Here is a 17,466-nt window from a genome sequence, read left to right as displayed (position 1 = left end):
GAATGAGTTAGTCATTAATATTATAATGACACACGGCCTGGGATTTTTCTTTTACACATGAAGTGTGTGTCATGGCAGAAAAACCCCTGCTGTGCAATAGGATGCTATGATCACCACAGGAGGTACAATCTCAGTAGATGTGTTTCTGATGGAGAGTATGAGTCAATAGGTCAAAGACATTAGTGCAGAAATGTTTATTTGCCTCGAGGTAAGCTTTGAATAATGAGAATAATCACCAGGTATTTAAAATCATACAAATTACAGTTGAGTCATTTGATTGAGAAATGAGACAGACATTTTGACATGATGACATGCAGTACAAAATGTTGTGTGGTGCTGTGCAGATTGCATCATTTATGAATGGTGAGTGAGGCACAAAACAGGGTGGAGCCATGCGAGAAAACAAGCGTTTTGATTGGACAGTACAGGCTGACTGTTCTTGAGGTTCTCGCTGATTGGCTGGGTGCACGGATGGGCGTGGCCTACCCTGAGACGCTTGGGTGTTTTACGCTCGGTGGAGTAGAGCTGCGTCTGCCACGGCCAGAAAGAGGAACCGCCACAGTCTGTAGTGGATAAACCGTCCTGTAACCTTCATTTTTAAACATCCGAAGATGCTTCACACTGTCCTCTGAGGAATGAGGATCGATACTAAGAAAAAAAAATTACTGTCACGTCTTGCCTTAAATGATTCTAGCGACCAGAGTCTGATTTTAATTCGGACATTTCACAGGCAGCTGAATGGAGCAGCAGCAGCGGGATCTCTTTAGCTTCACCCCGGCCCGGTCGGCAGGCTGCGGGGTTGGAATCGCCACCGCTCAGTCCACCATGCGTTTGTCCATCACCTCGACCACCGGCAGCCCGGTGGAGCTCACTGTCCCCCGAGTAGAGACTGTGGAGGGACTGAGGACACGGATCTCCCAAAAACTCAGACTGCAAACAGACAGAATCCTGCTCCTGCATAGAGACAGGTGAGCTGGTTTGTAGATACTGCATGCTGTGCACTTTGGTAAATCATTAAGTCAGTTCAGCTTAACTAGCCTGATGTGAATGTGTTTTTATTGCACTGAGGGACTTGGATATGATTTCTGAATTAGGCAGCTGACTGCTGGAAAACTGACGGACCTGGGTGTAGCAGATGGCAGCAAACTGACTCTGGTCCCTGTCATAGAAGCTGGTTTAGTGGTAAGTAAATCAAATTAATATCTTATACTTGCTAAGTAGTACTTACTAATATTTCCGTACGGAATCAGACTTCACTATTCCTGTTGTTTTTATTGCCACAGTGCTCGACTGCCAGAGCTGAGAGGACTGTGATGGACGTTTTGGAAAGTTTAACAGAAGTTCAGGTGAGAGCTTAATAGTCTTATTAACTGTATTCTTCAAATAGACCGTTTGAATTCATGAATGAGTATGAGGAAACAGTATTGTCCTTTAAGAAGTCTAACTATGCACTGGTGTGTGTTTTCCACATATTTTGTGGGACATATGGGAAATATTTCCAAAATATTTACTTACATGAATTCATAAAAAAAGGTTCCGCTTTGTGACAATGCACTTCATCTTATCTGAAAAATTCAAAATGACCGAAGTTTGAGTTACATGGTTCTCACTGGACAATGGCAAATGTATAATTCAGATATTTTGGGTGAAGGAAACTTCTTAAGAAAATCATGCAACCCTCTATTATGCAAACTTTATTGCACCATGTCATTCACACACACACACACACACACACACACACACTTCACTTGAGGTGTGAGGAAAAACAAAGTGCTGTGGCCTGAAGTTTATTTTAATGAAATCACAACCCATGTATGACACTATTTATGGTCTGCAGTTTTTTCTACAATAGCCATTCTCTAATTATCTCTATATATAGGAGCATAGTTTTAATTGTTAATGGAAAAGAATTCACACACAACCATGCATGCATGTAATCCACTACATTCATGATGACTTTCTCTTTTAATAAAACAATCCTGATTGTTTGGCTGCACTGTAAACAGACGCACTAGCAGCTAATCTTTTTTTTGACATAGTAACTGCTCAGTTAGTGTCTGCTACAGTATTAAACCACACTTGCTGTTGCCACCAGTAACCGCAGGTGTTGCCAGATCATCCCAAGACTGAAATCACAAGAATTATCTGAAAACCTGAAGTGTTTCTTTCCTGACAACCCTGCAGATCAGTGAGTTCCTGTCTGGGCACTCACCTCTGACCATTAACCTGGGAATCGGTGCTCACATGATGTATGTGCAGCTCCAGCTGTCTGCGCAGGATGTGAAGGAGCTGCAGCAGGATGGTGATGTGAGAGTCCGGAGCAGCAGCGAGCTTCAGACTGGCCTGCCGACAGCTGGCAGTGTGAGCCACCCTGGCTCGGCCTCAGCCTGCTCTTCTACCAGCACCGCGGGCTCCACTACCTCACTCCCTGCTTCCCAAACCTCCATCCCTTCCCCAGACAATGCTGACTCTACATCCCCGATCCAACTTGACCCTCAAAGACCCAGAACTTCCTTTAGCTCAACACCTCCCACCCCCCACTCATCCAGCACTGTCCCTGCTGTTACCCATCATCACCACTCATCTCTACCTCAAACCTGTCACCCTATACACACACCTCCCCCTGTTCTTTCAACCACGTCTTTGCCCTCTGGCTGTCCACACCCCAGCTGTCCACTACAAGCAGCCACACCAGTCTGTTCACCTGCTCCCGCCGGCTCCAGTCCTGGACCCCCGAGTCCAGTACCAGCCTCAACCTTCGAAAAGGTTAGTCTTACATATTCTCTATGGTTTCACCACTACATTTTTATTAGCATGTATAAGTAACATAACAAGCCGGTAAAAAGTTCAGTATTTAATAGTTCTCCTAAATGTATTCCTCATTATGGACGGTGTAAACAGGAGATACATTTTTCCCTCTTATTTTCACAGAGTAATGTTCATGCTGCACCCACTGCAGAGCTGTGCAAGCAGCCGGGAGCAGTCATAGAAAGCTTTGTGAGCCACTCTCCGGGCATCTTCTCCGGGACTTTCTCTGGTAAGTCTTTCCTCAGTGTGTGAACAGCAGTGGCTTGAGGACGAAAACATAACACAATGAGAAACAATGGCAGCTCAGTTAGAGCTCAACTGTGTCACTTTGTACCAGTCCTTTTTCATCCACCTCATGCGCTCGCTCTCTCTCTCTCTCTCCCTCTCCCTCTCTCTCCCTTCTTATCCCATCAGGCACTTTGGCTCCTCACAGTCAGAACAGCATCAGTCACCCTCGACGTGGCATCGCCATCATTCTCCAGATTCTCAATGACCTCCTCAGAGCTGCCTACTCCCACCAGGGGGCACCACCCACCCTTCCTCAACACTGTCCTGCTTTAAACCTTCCAGTCAGCCCAGTGGTTGCAGCAGAGGAGCCCAGCAAAGCAAGAAGCAAACCACCAGTGACCCAGAGGGCAGAGCATTTCAGTAAAGCTTCAGGTCAGCTTGAGCAGATTTTATTTTGTAAACAGTGACAACTGGTCACATGCACACAGGAGGAATAAATCCGTAGAATGCATAGAATAGCTAACCTTTTGTTATTTCTTTTCCCTCCTGTAGGTGAGGAGACTCACCCCCTCCGCTCATCCACAGAGGAGGATCAAACCTTGCAGTGTAAGCTCGAGCGCCTCCAGTTTTTGATGCATCAGCGGCGCCTTCGCAGGCGGACTCGCAGGAGCTCACACCTCTCACAAACGTCTCACCCGTACCAACATCGTCACCATCGTCCCTAGCCTCCTGATCAGAGAAGATCCACTCACTGTGACAGCGGTGGCAGCTTCCCTGAAGAATAGAAGGAACCATGATGGAAACCAGAATCAACCACCTCTGTGGAACAGGTGAAGTAACAGCGGAGTGCACTCTGGGCCCGCTGAAGGGATCCGAGAGGGAGACGATTTGTTGCCATTTTCTGGAGAATGTAAGATCTGAGGACTCTAATTCCTGTGGTTGTCATTGCACTAAGCATGTTATTCCATCTAAGTCCATCTTTCTGTGACAGTGGCTCTCATTGCTATGTAGCATATGTCACAAAAGATTCCAGTGTCTGTTTTCATGTTATACGTCTTGGTGTTTTGTACAAAGACCTCTTACTGTATTTGTTTGTTTATGTATTCAATGCCTTAACTATACATGTCTTGAATGTAAAGTCTATGTTCTGATCTGTGCAGAGGATGTTTCACTTATGCAATAGTAAGATGTAAACACAAAGAAGGAGAAAATATGCAAAGAATAAAGGAAAAAATGGAAAAACCTGGACATACCGTATCTGCTACAGCTTCATTTAGGTATGATGGGTCGTTTTACACATGTAAATATGCTCACACAGTATTTGGCACCTGGTTATAAGGAGAAAGGCTCTCAGGTCTCTCACAGGCTGCATTGCTCAGTTTGGTACAAAGAACTGATCCAAATTTTACAGCCGGCATATCTCTATTCATAACATGCTTTTTGATTCACTGCGCCCCAGGTACACAGCACTCTGTTCTGGGTTTTTACAGAGTTAAATAGTTTGTCACCGTCAATCTTCATCTCATACACTTTGGCTGCTCCTGTGGATAAAAGAAAATCCCAAGCAGCTGATCTCATAACAATTGTTTAAGTATTTTGTTCATCTTTTATTAATTCAAAGAGATCCACACCTTCAAGCATGAGGAAGCTGTCCACTGCAAACACAAACACACGAGAGAGCCTTACTGGACAGTCGACAGTAGTATGCCTTGCTTTAGCCACTTCAGCACGATTCCCCGACCTTTTTATTCTATGCTCTCATTACGAAATGAGAAATGATTACACACACACACACACACACACACACACAAAAAAACTGAAGCAAATGGTAACAATATTTAAGTCACTGAGGGGCAAGTTTTATGTAATTTTATTATTTGGAAACTGGGGAAACTGTTGAGTTCCTAAAGCCCCTCAGAAACCAGAGCTGGTGTCTGAGCCCAGTGGTAGCATCTGTTAATTTACCCTAAAGGAGTTTTAAATCGAAAAAACAACTGGACTTGATTATTTGTGTAAGTGTAAGTGGCAAGTGACTCCAACGACTGTCGTTATAACACAATAGAGCACTAACGAAGTCGAAACCAACCTTCCACCAACGACAGTCATGCAAACGACTGTCGTTGACACTTGGAGCACAAAAGAGACCCAGTGACATCATCAGCCTTGTGAAGATTTTGTTTCTTACAAGCCAGAAAGATCTAGAACCACTGCTGTCCACACTAAACCACTGTTTCTCCTTCATATTTAACCCCAGGAAGCAGAATGTGAGCAGCAGTGATGTGCAGCCAACCTGAATACCTTCCCTTCCTCAGCTGAACTTTTGCACTTTTCTATGACACTGATGACTCATGAGGATCCTTTTTAAAGGGGATTTAAAAGTGCCTCCCACCACAGCACAGTGACTAGGTGAGTTGAGAAGGAGCGCTGCACCTGTCTTCGCTGTTGAAATACAGAGAGAGATTAAACCAAGAGATCCACATAAAACCTACCAGCCTCCTCCTCTTCAGTCTCCTCTGGAAACCACATGGCCTGCTCTTTTCATCGAGGGTTATGTTTATTTATTCAGCTATAAAACAATGAACAGCACAGTTCAAAAATGCAGCATAATGTCATTTTAGGTGGCTGTGGTCTGCAGATGGGGATGATCAAGTGTGCAGAGCAGCTGCAGCAGCATGTGAAAGGCCAGAGATCTGACCATAGTTGGTAGATGTTTTCACACTCAGGACTTTTGGACTCATGTGACCCTATCCTAATGAGAGTGCTGTGGAAGAGCCAGTGTTGACGGAGGGGGACACCATGCTGGGGCATCAAGATCAAGATGGCATTATCCGGACTGCTTAAATGTGTTTAATAAATGTCTCTTGCCAGCCAGGCTAGCCTTTTCCACCCTGTTTTCAGTTTTTATGCTGAGCTAACGAGCTGCTGGCTATTATATTTAGCATACAGATATGAGAGTGATATCAATCAATCCTCTCATTTAACTCTAAGCAAGAATCAGCTCATTTCTAAAAACTGTCAAACTATTCCTTATGTAATAGTGCACAGAGGATGTGGCAGATGACATCTGGCTGGGCTTTGGGCCTCCTACACAGATGTACCTCCCTCTTCACTTCCTACACATGGCTTTCAAATACACTTCACTGCTTACAGATGCGTGTACAGACACGTCTACCTCCCACACAGCCAAGTTGGACTTTGTCCTAATTCAGGCCACACACACTTGACCAGCAAATTACCACAATGACTCACACAAACTGGTGCATACAAACAAAGCACTTGAAACATGCAAAATAATCATCCTTAAATATTTAATGTTATATTGCTGATCAGTCAGCTTGATGGACAATGAGGCATATGAAAGTGTTTGGTATACACGATGCATGCTCATTCTTTCTCAAGATTGCTTTTAGTTTTGTTATGAAGGTTGTAATTCATCTGACTGCACTGAGACAGCTTTAATCAAGGAATCAAAAGAATGGTGTTGAGTGATGTTCTAATTAATGGATTTCTTATCAAACTAGGGGATAATGTTATATTTCTTTATCTAGAAGCCTTGAATAGAAAGTGGGACAAGTTTTGGGTGTACAATTTGGCCATTCACTATGTTTTAGACAGGAAATATGTAATCTTTTGGTAATACCTTACACAAGTCTAGATACTGTTGGGATAAAATTGTGTTTGATGGCCAGCTATTATCTCCAATCTGCTCTCCAATCATACGTACATACATACAAAAAATTATTTTGTAACATCATATTGGACCAAACATGGCACTGCATATTGGACCAAACATGGTCCAATATGCAGTGCAATGCAGAAAATTGCAATGAAATGAAAAATGTTTGCATTAGGGTTGGGAGTATTGATACCCCTGATATGTTGTCGCTTTTGAGTTTGGATACTAATATCAATAGGATTGAAACTTAAAGCATCACATCGTGGACACATGGACACTCTTCTTAGTGCTGCTGTTGTGACCATGTGCACACTGATCACCACTTTAGTTCACTGGACTGAAAATTTATTTACCACTGAAACTGTCTTGTGTTCAGAAATGCATGTGATTAAGTAATTAACACAGAATAGTAAAAAAAAAAAAAAATGCTGCGTGTTTGGAAAATGATTGGGTGAAAATTAAGCTATATTCAAAAAAGGGTTATCAATAATACATTTAAATTATAACATACCTCTTTACATACAGTCTTTGTGACATACATTACATGACAGTACATTAGCTGCTTTTAACAATAAACAGTATTGATATTGGTTATGATATTGGTGATCCTGGCTCTGGTATCACTTTCCAATCAAAACCATATTTTGTGGAATATCATGCCCCTAGTTTGCATACTTAGATTCATAGATGGATTTTTCAGTGAGGGAGAAATAATAGATGCAATTGTAAGAATTACTAACAAGGTAACTGAGCTTCTTTGTTTAAAATGTCTTTTTTTTTTCAACCATGGTGTTACACCATCCAGTACAATAGGTGGCGGTGTGGAGCCTAAGGTTGTAATGTGACCTGCATGTACACCGGCAGAAGAAGACGTCAGTACGTAGAGCGGTGAAAAGCAGAGCTCCGTCTCTTCCCCCTCATTCGACCTGCGGCTCAGCTCATCAGCTATTTGCGAACCACGAGTGAAAAGGTAAATGCTGTTTTCTTTCTTATGTTTACCACATTCCAGAGTAAATTTTTGTGTGAATTAGTCACATCCACACACATCTACATTTTCAAGGCACGAATAACATGTTAGCTTTTTAATTATTTGATAAAAACCACATTCAGCTGCACACTAGCTTTAAAATTTTTGATAGCGATGTAAATCATTCGTGAAGCATGAGATCGCGCCAAAAGCGTTGTATTGCTGTTAAGAAAAAGATACGTGAAATTTGGCGGAATTTGTTCACTAACCGCTTTTTTATTCGCTAATCAGAGCAATTATATAACGCAGAGAATAAGGCAGCTGAAGCGTGTTCCTTGGTCGGTCAGTGAAACAAAGTGAGGAGCAGCAGCTCGGTGCTACAAAATGGCGCCGAAAGGAAAAAGGCTAGGTAGCTAATCCGCTAACCAAACGAAACCACGTTTACGGGCCTGAGGCCTAGCTCGACATCCATCCGTTAACGGCTGCTATTAATACAATTCAATTTTAGACTTAATTTTAGATTAAGTCTACTTTAGTGCATTGTTTTGCATTAGATAAAGGCTTTGGCACAATTACGCGGGTAATGGTGGTCATCTCGTGTAAAGGGATCAGTGACCTACTTTTGTTGGTGGTGGTGTGTGTCGATGTGAAAGCATGGAGTAGTTTTTTGAGTTTTTGTAAATATATGCGTTTGTTTTAGATTAAATGTTTATTATTTTTTGTCTCTGTTTTGTTTCGCTGAAGATGTCGGACGAGGGTAAATTGTTCATCGGAGGACTGAGCTTTGAGACCAACGAGGAGTCTCTGGCCGCGGCCTTCGGCAAATACGGAACCATCGAGAAAGGTGAAGCCTCCTTTTTTTTTTTTTTTATTTCAGCACATTTTCCCCCTAGATAAATCACTGTTATACCGTCAGGAAGTGATTTTGAATCACCGTTTAACGGTACGTGGCATTATTGACGAGATTTTTTTTCCCTCCATTAGTGGATGTGATCAGAGACAAAGAGACGGGAAGATCTCGTGGTTTCGGCTTTGTGAAATATGATAGTGCAGAAGATGCAAAAGATGCGTTGGACGCCATGAACGGCAAGGTAAAGAACTATTAACCACCTATTCCTTATAAATTGTTTTGTGTGCTTTTTTTTTTTCTTTTTTTTTGGTTTTTCTTGTATATACCAAAATGGCCAGAGTCTTCATGTTAACCCTTTGCTCAAACATTTGCATATATATATATATGCATGCTTGTATGCAAGATGTATTTATCAGTCTGTTTGACTTACAGTACTACATTGCTATGGATTGGGGTTTTTTCTTTTTTATATTCAATAATGCCCTTTGTGTTGCAGACCCTAGATGGCCGGGCTATTCGTGTCGATGAAGCAGGAAAGGGCGGGCGCTCCAGAGGAGGTTTCAGTTCAGGCCCACGAGGTGGCAGATTCAGTGGATCCCGGGGGAGAGGTGGACGTGGTTATTCCCGAGGTGAGAACCGGTGGCCCAAATATATTTGTAGTTTGTTCGGTTTACTGTCAAGTCGCCCATATTTATCTTGCTTTGTCTATTTATTTTTATTGACTTTGGAGGTGGGGGATACAACGGCGACAGGAGCTACGGCGACAGGAGCTATGGCGAGAGGAGCTTCGGAGGTGGAGAGAGGAGCTTTGGTGGTGGTGGTGGTGGATACAGGAGTGGGGGATACTCCTCAGGTGGCTACAGAGAAAATAGGTAAATATGCTTTCCAAACCACAGTTGAGACTTCATGATATCACATGGTAGTCAATTTAACATAGTCATGCTAATTAAATGTTTGCTTAATTCCCAGGGGTCAGGGTGGATATGGTGACCGCTCTGGATCCTACCGCGATGGATATGACAGCTATGGTAAGCATGAATGAAATGCATTTGTATTGTGTATGTAGACTTATGTTGGGGCTGTCATTTTCAAACTTTAAAATATAACACTAAATGAACTTGCATATATAATACGATTTAACTAAAAGGCCAGTTTAATATCGGAATCTAGTTCCTTAAAATCGTACATATAAAAAAAGTACATGCATAGTTGGCGGTGGTAGGCTGAGAATTATAAACACCATCACATTAGAAGTGGTCAAACACTGAATTAAGACAATTTCACAGCCCCAACATATGAAGACTTGTATCATGTACGCCCCTCAGTTTTGTACTTGTGCCCAAGTCGATGCCTCTCTGTACACCGTTGGCAAATTTTGCTAGCCCCCCCGCCCCCACTCTGATAAAGAGGCTGGCAAACCATTTGAAACACTTTAGGTAACATTCAGCATTTGCTATTCTAATATTGCTCGTATCTCAGTTGATGGAGCCCCTTAGGCAAAAAATGAGGGAGGGTTTTTGGACTGTCTGGTGGGTTGAAGGGGATGTTGTGAAACTCCAGTGTTGGAACTTTCAGTGTCTTTACCTGTGTGCCCACTTCTTATCCTCAGCTACACACGAGTAAACATCTCCCTGATTCAAGATCATCACTTGGCTGGCTGTATTTCAAAGATGCGCTCCTCAAGAAAAATGTCCACGTGTTATTGCTGACCTTAGTTTTGTAGTTCTGTTGTAGTAGCTCAAGCATCTTAAAAAAAAAATGTAGCCATGAGTTTTGGTCATTCCTTAACAAACCATGTTACAAATTACAGTTCAAGACTCTTACATTGCTCGATTGGGCATCTTTATTGCTCTAAAAAGATCGTTTAACTACAAGGCATCTCTGTAATCTGATAAGTACCACAAGTCCCCATTTGGGGGCTCAAACAATGACTCTCCACTTGGCTTTTCGTTGAACAGCCGCTACCATCGCTGTAGACTTTTTGTCCAGCACGTTAAAGTGTTTCCTCATTTAATTCCTTAGTTTTTGAGTTTGTTTTTTTATATTGAAATATCCGATGGGGCTTGTTTGGTTTTCTTTGTTTTTTTGTTTCATTTTTTTCTTATTTCCCCTCTCAGTCTCTGTGACTCGCCTACCTCCTGTCAGGTTTTAAACTGAGTGAGGAAAGATCCATTTACTCTAGAAAAAAACTTTTGGGGGATTTAATGCTAAATTCCTTTTTACTATCAAAAACTTAGTTTAGCTGAGGCTCCTGTGTGTTCAATTTCCCAAAAGAGTGAATTCCTTTCAGACTGGTGAACTACACATCCGAAGTGGCCGGCTGTTCATGAAGTTGCAAATTGCAGCATGCTACAGTCTGTCCAAGGTATCTTCTGTGCTCTGCTCAACATCTGCATTTTAAATGTGCTGTAAAATGGACTAATCTTGTTTAAGTGATCGAAAATGTAACTTCGTTTCCCCAAAGTAATATCTCAACCGGGAACAGTTTTGTACTTTATGTTCTTTGTATGATCAACATTTTTTTTTCTTTGTCAGTTTGGCTTCATGGAGCCTATTAAACAGACTGTGGAAAATAATCTTGATTCTTTTGCCTTTTAAAACTACCACATGGGGGAAGCTAAGCTTAGAGCTGTAGGTTCATCTGTTACTGTAATGCTGCGTGAGAACCAAGTCAACTGCTCAAAACACTGAAATTGCACATGGATGTCTCTGGAGGACAACTAAAAATTGGCAGTTTAGTCAAGTGAAGTTCTCTGGATAAGATATAGTAAAGCAAGATAAGCTGTAATCTGGTCTTATTTTTTTATTTTTTTAATTTTATTTTTTTAAGTCCACTTCTTTTGACAAGCTCTCTGCCTGGTTTCCTACGATCTAAAAACTAAAGATGCTTTTTGGCCCAGTGAATCCTGTACATGTTTCAAAACTATTTATACCCAGATGTGTTGACGACTTCATAGTGTACCGAGATCATACCTCTAGTGGGGTTTGAGTAATTAGCCCCTAAAGTGGCGCATGGAAATGCTGGGGAAAACCTCAGCTGGTGTCTGGTCATGTTAATGCTTCATTACGTTCAAGAGGTCAGCTACTTCAAAAACCTACAAGTCCTTGGAGAGCGAAGTGTTGCGCCTACCAACAAGTGCTCATCAGAGATGAAAGCTGCTCTCTTGCCTAGGTCATATGTGGAGAAAGTAGGCCAATGCACGTGAGGTAAAAATCTCCTTTTGCTTTGCTCACATCCTTCAAACTCAGTTCTCATTGTTTCCATGAATACCTTCAAGTTAGTCGCTGTGTTTAGTCCTCTGCTTCAGATGTCGCCTACAAACATGCCATGGCCTCTTCCCCGATTCTGATTCTTAAAGAAATGCCCATGGAGGAAAAAAATGTTTCTATGAAGCTCCTCTGGATTGTAGTGCTCCACCTCCTGAGTCCACCAAAACAAGCATTGGCCTCTTAAGTCATGGGTAGTATTGTGCTCAGTCCACTTCTGTTCACTGCATTAGTCCTCAAATTTGCTCCAGTAATGTCCCACAGCAGTCCTATTTGATGTGTAAGGTGTCTAGACTGTATTCAGTTGTTTCTCTTTGTACCCTTACATATGAATAAGTGGTGAGTTTCAGACTCATGAATAGTGTTGCATGCATTTTATTGTGATTTCTTACGACAAACATTAGTTGCTGGGCTTAATCCATCTTTTAATCTCTTTCTCTAGAATGAATGGACTGTTGGAGGCTTCACTGGATCTCCTCATAGTTGAATTGTGCAGCTTTAAATGGCAGTGACTGATGATGCAGATGCAGTTATCAGGTAAACTCTAGTTTTATTAATATGAATGTTTTGGATTGGTGCAGTAGCGATTGGCCGGGTTGATTACGTCTTTTTCCCCCCCGATTCAGGTCCAATGTACAGCAGCACTGGGGCAGCTGTAAGCAGTGGCTACACAGGAGGATCCTGCCAACTAAAAGGTCGAGGCCTCTGAATATCAAATGATGGCTTGCCTGAGAAACACATTTTTCAAATGTTATGGCTGCTATTCAAAGTCATTGATGTTAAAAAAACAGGGGCAGGATGATGGAACTGTACGCGCTAGGGACCGAACAACTTGAATTGACTATCTTGTTTGAATATAACAAGGAGTACCTTTTCAGACAGTGGGTTTACATGAGAGATGGGGTACCGTTAGCACTGTAATGCTAATTAACTACAGGCACAAGACCAATGAATACTATTGTTTAAACTTTTTGTATTGTGATTTTAAAAAAATAAAAACTGAAGAGAATTAACTGTTTGTTGTTGATTTTACAACACCTTGAAATTGTTAAAATCTTTTACTCGGTTGATTAGATAATTGTTCAGTTGACATACATTTCAGTCTTATATTGGATTCATAGTAAACTAAGGATGTGGTGCTGCTGACAAAGACAACGTGCTAGCTGATTTTTAATCTAACTTGCGAGATGGATATGTTCACATGAAGCCTGAACGTGTCAGAAGTCAGTTTAATGTTGATCAAATTGAACAAATCATAAAATGTCATCTTTAGTTGCCTGAAAACAACAAAGATGTGTTATCATTTGACACGGTCAACAGATTAGTTTTTTTTTTTTTTTTTGGCAAAGTAAGTTAGTGATGGATGTACCGCTGTACAGTCCGAGTGTTATAAGACGTTCTGTGCATGTTCCAGGAAACCTAAGAAAATTCTCCAGTTTTTTCCATTTTTGTCAGAAGGGAAATTTCAGCAAGCTAGTTAAGCTGAATAAAATCAATATAATGCAGATCAATACAATCTATTTGCTGTTGAAGATAAGTGCAACAACCTCCACATTCTAGTTCAGTGTTAAGCCTCTAAATTTGTCTTTGTCAGCTTATATAGTGTTGTGCACCCTGATCAAAGAGCCAGAATCCCCCCTTTCAATGCAATAATTTATTGGTGCATCATTTTCTCTGATGCATTTATATGGAAGCAGTGTTTTAATATTGCTGGAGCTTATTTTATCGGCTTCATATACCTCTAGATGATGTGAGTCTGCAATGAAATGGGTTCAAGTATAATGTAGCAAAACTCGAGTACAAAATAGACTGGACGTGAACCTCTATCAGGTAAATGCTGTAAACTTCAAACTGAAACAATCACGACAGGTAAACAAGGATGAGGTAAAGAAAAAAAAGTTTAATATTGAACATTTACAAGCTGAATTGAGCGAGGGCTCAGGTCCACACAGTACTGGCTGTGGAAGGTGGCGGAGCTCAGGACACTGTTCATCTCGGTGGTGCTTACACGTACCACAAGAAGCCGAAACGCTTGTGCAAAAGCTCCTCACGGGGCCGGAGGTTGAACAGCTCCTCTGACACAGGGGTGACCCAGCGGTCTGTGTGGAAGACGCTCTCACCGACCTACACAAGTTTATATATAATTAAAAAATAATTCGTTGACAAAAACAGAATATAGTCATAGTCGGAAAATGTTTCATATTCTAAATATTGTTTGGGACATGCTTTTACCAAACACGTTATTTTACAGATTTTCCATCCATTCTTATAGTTGTATGCTAAATCCTGCTTTTCAATATCTGTTGCTCAAAAGTTGAGATGAATTTATGAAAAGTGTTCTATCAGTAAAGCTTTCTATTATTGTCAGTCCTTACATGCATACGTAATGGGAAACTACACTCGATATGTGGGTCAAAAATTAAGATCATTACTAGAATTTGAACATCAGGTGTGTGTGTACACCTCACTGCATGTAACTACCTTAGCTACAGCTAAGTTATGCCAACAATACATCCACAACTACAGTAATGTTAGCTACTTTTAAACTGGGCTAATTATACAAACAGGAACTCTTTCAACAGTAATCAATGTAAATATTATGTAAAGCTCCCAATTTAGTGAAAAATATACATAATGTGAAATGATCTGCGTAAAATGTTACTTGTTTTGATGAAATTGAACAGTTGAACTTTCAGAAAATAACTAATATGGATGAAATTTTAAGTTGAAATGCATGTGCGTCATTTTTGACCCACTAACGTAAAGTTAATTTTTTAAATTGTCACAAACACACTGAAGAATAAAAGAAACAGAAAAACAGAGACGGTTAATCTTTGACTTGTGCATCTAGGGGTCAATGAATATGAAAAGCTGTGATAAATCTATAAACCAACATATATTGAATGTTATGTAATTTAATTTTGATTTTAAGGTACTGAAAAATGAATCAATAAGCAGTGGTCTACGAGAACAAAAAGAGATAATTTCTTTTCTTTACCTTCCAACCTGGAACGTCCTTCATGACAACCGCCTCCTCTTCTAAATTTTCCCTCAGCATTCGTAAGGTCCTGGTCAGAGGGACAATTCAGTTGTTATGTATGTATTACCAGATTATAACTAAATGTGTTTGTTTGTGTTAATTTTTTATTGTCACCTTCGATCTTGCTCTGCCTGCAGGAGGGGCATCATAGCTATCCGGGCTTCCATCTCCTCAATCTGCAGGCGCCTGCGACACATAAACACGTTACATCACCGCCAGTTTTAGCTCGTGTGTAAACATGACTAAGTTTGACTGTGAACAGAGCCTTAAGCACAATTAAAAGAATTTGCCTACCTCCTTTCTCTGTTCCACCTAAATAGCCTCCAGTAACCAAACACCATGATGCCGATGCCAATGCCAAACATACTATATCCTGTTGGTCAAAGAATTCATTAGTCACAATTTAAAACAGCATTATATTCACATTTTACATTTAATTTACTCATTTGGCACAGATGATTTACAGTTGGGTTTGAGTGATATCTCAACCACATTATCAGGTCATTTCAGCATCAGTATCAAGATTATCCCAGTTTTACCTCTACATTACTGATGTTACCATTGTATGTTTGTTTGGACATGCGTCAGAGCTAATGAAAGACACAAAATAATAGTAAGCTCCTTAACATGTGGTTTCACCATCTGTTTTCTTTGATGTTACAATAATGGAATAAATGAATCTGTAGTAGACCGCTTATAAGATCTGTGGCTTCCGCTCATGTAAGGCAACTATATCTAGCAAACCATCTGCTGCAGCTGCTGTATGTTACAATGGTAGCATCTAGACTTTAAGGCAGTCAATTTAAAATTTTTGGGAAAGCTATTTGATATTTGTCAGAACACTTCTTGATATCGCCACCAGTGTATCAAATAGCTGCAGAAGTTCAGACCTACATATCTAGGCACACATCAGTGATGCCGAATGTAGCAAAACAGCAGCTTCTACATTTGCAGAGGTGATATGATGATACTCTGAGCAGAATGACCCCTGTACTCTCCCCATTTCTTAGTAGAAAAATATTCCGATCTGAAAAACTAATTTTTGTGGTGTATTTGTAAAACCTAAAACACAGGCGATGCAAGTGGCAAAACTGCAGAAGTTACTAACTCACTTGCATGTGCAGCTGTAAACGGTTGCACGTCCACTGTAACAGTTGGACAGCATCTGCACATGTGACTGCTAACACTGTGACTCTCTTCACAATTGTTGAGCCTCGTTTCAGGTGCTTCTCATCAATGACACTGAGTGTTGGTCAAATGAAGTGATCTGGAGATGTTCCATTCAACGTTCTGGTAATGTGATGGAGACATGCAATTATTTTTTTTAATGACTGAGGAAATCATGTATTGTTTTCTGCCGTGTGGTTTTGTTGGAAATAATTGCTTATTTGCATATTTATCTGTCTTGTGGTGTATTCTGACAGTGTATCCAATGCGTTGATGTCAATAGCTAGATAAATATGTGACCTTATACAGACAGTGTCCCAATTGTTTTGCTAATAACAAAAGAAACTGTCGCACTTGTCAATATTTCGGCTTTTTTGGTCCCTTTTTAAGCCTAATGTAATCACAAGTATCACAAATTTCGGTGAAACACCAGGCAAAATGTTTAATTCATTTATCTTTTGGCTTTCACACAGCATCTGAGCTGTCCATGCTTAACTACAGGTTTTGGAAAAGCAGCATTAAATAAACTCAAGAGTTTATTTCCATTTACAACAATGTAATAATTTTATTGAACTGAACCTGCAATGAACCAAGAGCCAGTGTTAGCTAGTTAGCGTGTTGCTATGATCACTGTCAATAACAAACGTTGTTTAGACACTAAAACATTTTGCAGACTGTGATATTATATTGTTGGAAGAGACAAGCGTCAATTTAAGAGCCACCAAGAGGTTAAAGATCCTAATTATAGCAGATTAACTCCTGTTTCTACCCAACCGGCGCTTAACCGTTAGCATTAGCCGCTGCTGAATAAATAGCAAACGTCACATAGCCTGTACGTTTATAAAAACTCATTTATGGACGTGTATATTTAGCTAACTAAATATGTGGTGCATGTACCCGAAAGTCCTCGTTTCGGTAGATTTCTCTTGTAATCAAACGTAGCATAGCCTCCCGGAGGAGGCATGTCCTGCTTCACCTTGGACCCCGCCATCTTCCTCCAGCCTTCACCAAAACACGCTGCTGACGTTACCGACACAACTCTTCTTCGCTCATGCGGAAAAGCTGCAGCACCGCTCTACCGCCCCTACCGGTCAATATGAAAACTCCATATTCTAATAACCATAGCAGCTGTTTTAGTATATCTTAGTCACATTACAAATGTAATATTTAAAGATACTTTAACTACTTGTGTAAAACTGTACAGAAGCAAAACTGTGCTTCACGTATCAAAAATAAAAATAGTCATTATGCAGCAAATTGCCCCTATTGTTATATTATTTTATTTTACACTATTGGTGATGCATAATCATGTAGCATTAATGTTACCTCGATAGAATTAGGTGCAGTTCTTTTAAACCACTTTAAATACTGTTGCACAGTTAAACCTTTATTACTGCAGCATATTTATTGTGATGATTATGTCTGTTATACTTAAAAATCTTAACCCACAAAGTAACTAGCAA

General features: G+C 40.7%; 3 protein-coding genes across 5 annotated transcripts; 2 read left to right on the top strand and 1 right to left on the bottom strand.

Moving 5' to 3' along the window:
* The first annotated feature begins 539 nt into the window (after positions 1 to 539).
* Positions 540 to 4,284, top strand: LOC130179009 (midnolin-like). Its single transcript, XM_056391705.1, has 7 exons — positions 540 to 968; positions 1,095 to 1,182; positions 1,284 to 1,346; positions 2,185 to 2,766; positions 2,932 to 3,037; positions 3,223 to 3,468; positions 3,589 to 4,284. The coding sequence occupies exons 1-7, from the start codon at positions 739 to 741 to the stop codon at positions 3,759 to 3,761; spliced, it is 1,488 nt and encodes a 495-aa protein (XP_056247680.1). The 5' UTR covers positions 540 to 738; the 3' UTR covers positions 3,762 to 4,284.
* A 3,255-nt stretch (positions 4,285 to 7,539) lies between these two features.
* On the top strand, positions 7,540 to 12,809 carry cirbpa (cold inducible RNA binding protein a). 3 transcript variants are annotated; one of them, XR_008829222.1, is made up of 8 exons: positions 7,540 to 7,682; positions 8,424 to 8,523; positions 8,664 to 8,770; positions 9,026 to 9,158; positions 9,260 to 9,401; positions 9,499 to 9,557; positions 12,239 to 12,333; positions 12,423 to 12,809. XR_008829222.1 is itself a non-coding variant. In XM_056391740.1 (7 exons), exons 2-7 carry the CDS (start codon positions 8,424 to 8,426, stop codon positions 10,825 to 10,827), a joined length of 549 nt encoding a protein of 182 aa, XP_056247715.1. In that variant the 5' UTR covers positions 7,540 to 7,682; the 3' UTR covers positions 10,828 to 11,105. The 3 variants fall into 3 exon arrangements, 2 of the variants coding, with proteins under 2 accessions (XP_056247715.1, XP_056247714.1); XM_056391740.1 differs by lacking the exons at positions 12,239 to 12,333; positions 12,423 to 12,809 and adding an exon at positions 10,820 to 11,105; XM_056391739.1 differs by lacking the exons at positions 12,239 to 12,333; positions 12,423 to 12,809 and adding an exon at positions 10,139 to 11,105 and having other exon boundaries at positions 7,541 to 7,682.
* Positions 12,810 to 13,676: 867 nt separating this feature from the next.
* On the bottom strand, positions 13,677 to 17,055 carry ndufa13 (NADH:ubiquinone oxidoreductase subunit A13). The gene is made up of 5 exons (XM_056390336.1): positions 16,901 to 17,055; positions 15,131 to 15,209; positions 14,951 to 15,022; positions 14,795 to 14,864; positions 13,677 to 13,920 (listed from the first exon to the last, which is right to left on the bottom strand). Exons 1-5 carry the CDS (start codon positions 16,992 to 16,994, stop codon positions 13,801 to 13,803), a joined length of 435 nt encoding a protein of 144 aa, XP_056246311.1. The 5' UTR covers positions 16,995 to 17,055; the 3' UTR covers positions 13,677 to 13,800.
* Between the last annotated feature and the right edge of the window lie 411 nt (positions 17,056 to 17,466).

This window comes from Seriola aureovittata, chromosome 12 (assembly GCF_021018895.1).
Source record: "Seriola aureovittata isolate HTS-2021-v1 ecotype China chromosome 12, ASM2101889v1, whole genome shotgun sequence".
NCBI classification, from domain to species: Eukaryota; Metazoa; Chordata; class Actinopteri; order Carangiformes; family Carangidae; genus Seriola; species Seriola aureovittata.
Note: the sequence above shows the minus strand (reverse complement) of the source record. Positions and strands in the feature narration are given on the sequence as shown.

Coding starts and splice junctions, on each gene's coding strand:
- LOC130179009 (XM_056391705.1), top strand. CDS start 739: ATGGAGCAGCAGCAGCGGGATCTCTTTAGCTTCACCCCGGCCCGGTCG. Junction 1,347..2,184: donor AAAGTTTAACAGAAGTTCAG/GTGAGAGCTTAA, acceptor ACAACCCTGCAG/ATCAGTGAGTTCCTGTCTGG. Junction 2,767..2,931: donor CAGCCTCAACCTTCGAAAAG/GTTAGTCTTACA, acceptor TTATTTTCACAG/AGTAATGTTCATGCTGCACC.
- cirbpa (XM_056391739.1), top strand. CDS start 8,424: ATGTCGGACGAGGGTAAATTGTTCATCGGAGGACTGAGCTTTGAGACC. Junction 8,524..8,663: donor ATACGGAACCATCGAGAAAG/GTGAAGCCTCCT, acceptor TCCCTCCATTAG/TGGATGTGATCAGAGACAAA. Junction 9,402..9,498: donor GGTGGCTACAGAGAAAATAG/GTAAATATGCTT, acceptor CTTAATTCCCAG/GGGTCAGGGTGGATATGGTG.
- ndufa13 (XM_056390336.1), bottom strand. CDS start 16,994: ATGGCGGGGTCCAAGGTGAAGCAGGACATGCCTCCTCCGGGAGGCTAT. Junction 14,865..14,950: donor CAGGCAGAGCAAGATCGAAG/GTGACAATAAAA, acceptor CCCTCTGACCAG/GACCTTACGAATGCTGAGGG. Junction 13,921..14,794: donor AGGACGTTCCAGGTTGGAAG/GTAAAGAAAAGA, acceptor AAACTTGTGTAG/GTCGGTGAGAGCGTCTTCCA.